The sequence below is a fragment of the Lipotes vexillifer genome, unplaced genomic scaffold, assembly GCF_000442215.2.
Source record: "Lipotes vexillifer unplaced genomic scaffold, Lipotes_vexillifer_v1.1 scaffold872, whole genome shotgun sequence".
Taxonomy (NCBI): Eukaryota; Metazoa; Chordata; class Mammalia; order Artiodactyla; family Lipotidae; genus Lipotes; species Lipotes vexillifer.
Window position 1 is genome coordinate 1,104,060 of NW_006790064.1, and position 4,501 is coordinate 1,108,560.

At 41.7% G+C, this 4,501-nt stretch overlaps 1 protein-coding gene across 1 annotated transcript in view; it reads right to left on the reverse strand.

The window, feature by feature from the left end:
- Window positions 1–1,075: 1,075 nt before the first annotated feature.
- LOC103071675 (growth-regulated protein homolog gamma-like) overlaps window positions 1,076–4,501 on the reverse strand; it is a 10,913-nt gene continuing 7,487 nt past the window's right edge. Inside the window, exon 4 of the mRNA XM_007463218.1 lies at window positions 1,076–1,367. Within this exon, the coding sequence (XP_007463280.1) occupies window positions 1,076–1,367 (292 nt within the window). The remainder of the gene's footprint in view (window positions 1,368–4,501) is intronic.

The following is a 4,501-nucleotide window of genomic DNA, read 5'->3' on the forward strand; positions in this document are numbered from 1 at the left end:
AGCCACAACATAATGTCACATTGGGCTGAAAAAAGTACATGCATGACATCACTTAAGCCTCATAGCAAACTCCATGAAGCAGCTATTATTATTTTCCCCGTGTTATTGAGACTTAAAGAGATTAAGTACTTTCCCCGAGGTTATAGGAATATAAAGGGTGGAATCTAGATTCGCATTGGGGTGGAAGGGGTTGGTCTCACTACAAATTCCCTGCTCTTCACCACTAAGCCTCAGAGGCGCGCATTGTCCAAAACCAAGGGTTCTATTTTCAGGGCTGAAGGCCATGAGAGACTGAGGTAAACAATACCTGTTCCTTAACGGGTAGGAAGCTGTTTCGCATCGTTGGCTAAATCTACTTCATCTTTTAGGAACATACATTTACCCACACTCATGACAGGCGGATGAGGATGGAAGGCACTAGAAATATCCTTCTGACCTTAACAGCAAATTTAATGGTGAAATTATAATGACTTTCAGTCCTGCAGCTAAACCGTGGGTTTCTCGGATAGAAAAAAAAGGAGGCAGATGACTGACTCTGGTCACACGTGTGAATAAAAACCATAACTCACTTGTTTAGCATCTTGTTGATGATTTTTTTAACCATGGGAGCTTCAGGGTTGAGACAAACTTCCTGACCAGTCTTGAGAGTGGCTCTGCAGAGAGAAGGGAGAATCCACGTGAGGTCGGGCTGGGGGTCGGGGTGGGGTCGTCGGGAAGGCGGGGGTGACAAGCACAGCAACAGCGGCGGCACTTACACGACTTCCGTTTGGCCGCAGTGGGGTCCCGGGGGCGTCACCTTCACGCTCTGGATGTTCTTGAGGTGAATCCCCTGCAAGGTCTGCAGGCACTGGCAGCGCAGTTCGGTGACCACAGGCGCCCCTGCGGGGTGGACAGACTCGGTCAGGGGGCTGTCCCGGGATGGGCCCCCACCCGTCCCCGTCCCCGTCCCGCCCTGGGGATGCCGGGCGCCGGGTCGCACCTGCTGCGCGCCGGCCGGCGGCCACCAGGACCAGGAGCAGCAGCGCGGCGCGGAGGAGGCGGGCGGCGGCGGGGGTCGCGGCGCGGGCCATGGGGTTCAGCTCGGAGGGTCGCTGCTTGCGGCGGGAAGGCAGGCTGGAGGGCTGGCGGGGCGGATTCTGTGGCTTCCCCGAGCCGGGCGAAGCCCTTTTATCCCGATAGGACAGCGAAGCCCTTTTATCCCGATCGGACAGGGGCTGGCAGCCCAGGGCCAGGGAAATTCCCCGACGCACTGGCGCTCCGGGGTCCGGAAGGAGGGCGCGGCCCCGCGGGCCTCCCGCGTAATCCGCGCCGTCGGGGAGGGCGTGGGGGAAAGGTAGTTAAGGCGAGGGAGGAGGGAGGAGAGGGAACTGGTTTTTCTCTTTTTTTCTTTAGTTATTTCTGAGATATACATTTTAAAGTCAGAACTGATTTTTCATGTGTCACGCATACGTATCTTGGGGCTTGATGATTTTATTTACGTCTGCATAAATACATTCTGTTAAAACACGTCATCTCAAATTATTCATAAGAATGTTCCCTTATTTCCTGGTATTTTACAAGCACAAATCAATCAAACTTGGTGTCATATCATCCCGCAGTGGTGAGGGGATGACCAGGATCAAAAGTTTAATTCAGTGTTTAAATTAGAACAAAGTGTCACAATGCTGCAAAGCTGCTTTCCCCTGTGAAATTTTGGAACTTCCAGAGCTCGAGTAAATCCATGAATACCACCTTTTTTTGTGTAGAGGGTGTTGATTAATCCATGAAATAAGGAACGGGTGGTCATTTGGAGCTGTTGCAGGGAGGGAAAGCTGCGTTGGGCTCACAGGCACACAGTTTCTAGTTTTATCCAGGAACAAAATAGGTCATAGGAATCAGGAGGGGATACCTAGTGTGAGTAGCACCCTTTGCTCATCTAAGCACCAAAAAACGTGTTCCTGTGAAGTATCTAAGAGCTAGATCGTGAATTTAATACCATTTGCTTGTTTTATGATCACAAATCTCATTTCATTTCCATGTTATATGGACTTTTCTGCTTCCAGCGATTTGATTTCCCTCTAGAGAAGTAATTGCTGTCATATTTTATTTTTTTCTAATTTCTAAGAAGACATTTCAACCTGTTAACTGGAGACTTTATTATTGTGTAGTTTATTTTTCACCCTTAGTTTTAATGCCCTTAGTTGGATTATACTTAGGTAGGTTTCATATGTGAGAGGTGTGGGGATACCCAGTGGGAAGCAAGAGCAGGGAGGGGATGCTCCAGGGGTGGGTAGAGGCAAAGAGCAGAACTCTGCTCCAGACTGCCTGGTGCATGACATTTAAACTGTCTGCGCCTCAGTTTCTCATCTGTAAAATGGAGATTAAGGGTAGGATCTACTTCAGCAGGTTGTTATGATGAATAAATGTGTTAGCATTTGAACACACCAGTACCTATTAAATGCTATAAATAATTTTTAAATAAATAAAATAGGAATTGCTTTTTCTGTATTACTAAGCTGAAACTAACCTAGGGATAAAATCTTTGTACAAAGAGAAAAGAATTATTGAAAAAAACAAAACAAAACAAAAATTCCTCCAATCGGGCTTCCCTGGTGGCGCAGTGCTTGAGAGTCCGCCTGCCGATGCAGGAGACGCGGGTTCGTGCCCCGTTTCGGGGGGGTCCCACGTGCCGCGGAGCGGCTGGGCCCGTGAGCCATGGCCGCTGGGCCTGCGCGTCCGGAGCCTGTGCTCCGCAAATGGGAGAGGCCGCGACGGTGAGGGGCCCGCATAACGCAAGAAAAAAAAAAAAAAAAAAAAATTCCTCCAATATAAATGGTTGTTTTTTGTTTTTTTGTTTTTGTTTTTCTTAAGAGAAAACTTAGAATGAATTTTTTTGTGTCATCTAGTTTAATTGCTGGGTAATTTCATAATTCTAATTTTAGTAATTTCAACTACAAAATGTGAATAAAAGTAAAGATGTCCCATCTTGATTATTAGAAAAGAATATGAACGACTAGATTATAAATAAAGATTTGTCTTTACATTTATTTTTTGTCAGTAATCGTCTGTACAGTCCTGAGAAAAAGGACAGGAAATTTTAAAAAAATTTTTTTAAAGAGTAGGGAATGAAAGGTGATCTAAAGTTTATAAAATATGAGTAACTCAACAATAATTGAGAATTTGTTTAGATATTATTGTTATTTTTTATTTTTCTGGAATTCTTAATTGGAATACAGTTGACGCTTGAACAACATGGGCTTGAACTGCACAGGTCCACTTATATGCGGATATTTTTCGATAAATATATTGGAAACATTTTTGGAGATTTGTGACAATTTGAAAAAAAACTTGCAGGCTAACCGTGTAGCCTAGAAATGTCAAAAAAATTAAGAAAAAGTTTGGTATGTCAAGAATGTATAGAATATATGTACATGTTAGTCTGTTCCTACATAGGCATAAGGTGAGTGATATTTAATATAAAGTTAATGTGTTAGTTTTCTTCCTGTTTTATAACTTTGCTTTCATTACATTACCTTCATTGCATTACCATACAGTATGTCTTTCTCTTTCTTAATTGGGGAAATTGGGGCTATCATCACAGGTACATTTTTTTTTATTTAATATTTCTAATACTATGTTATGAATATGACTGTGATACTGTAGGCCATAAGATTGTTATAATGGTTCATTCATTAGTGTATAGGCTAGGCAACTGTGAAGCAATTGTAACAATTACACTAGGCTACCACAAAGCAATCATATTGCTTCTTCATTATTAGTGAATTAATTACTATATCTGAAATAAATATGATTTCTTTTTTACATTATCTTTCATTTTTGATGAATCATGTTAGTAATACGTATAACATCTATAGTGTTTTGTATTAAATAAGACAATATTGATGGAGGTACTGAGAGATGATTCATCTTATAAACATGACTTAAACTTACAGTATCAATAAATACAGTACAATAATGTAAATGTATTTTCTCTTCATTACGATTTTCCTAGTAATATTTTCTTTACTGTATCTTACTTTATTTTAAGATACAGTATATAATACATATACAAAATATGTGTTAATTGACTGTTACACACTTTCTGCACTTTCACTGCCAAGGGCGCGGGTTTGATCTCTGCTTGGGGAATTAAGATCCCACAAACAGCAGGGTGTGGCCAAAACAAACCAAAACAAAATTTAAAAATTAAAAAATAAAAAGCAATAATGTTCTGAAACCTACTAAAATAATCCAGTTCTTTCTTGTTTTAACAAGCATCTTCCCTAACTCCTTGTTTTATAAGCTGAATGGCAGATGTACATGCCCAAACTTTCAACTAATACAATCACCAATTTTAAAAATATAGAGCCAACCCTAAAATAAAAACACAGGTTGTTAAATTTTATTTTGAGCTACCGTATTTACCGCATCTTGCAGATTTGATTGGCAGTATATAATCTGCCTTTAAAATCCAGAGTTGCTGCTGTATCTCGAGATGACAGAGTAGCAGGGATGGGCAGGA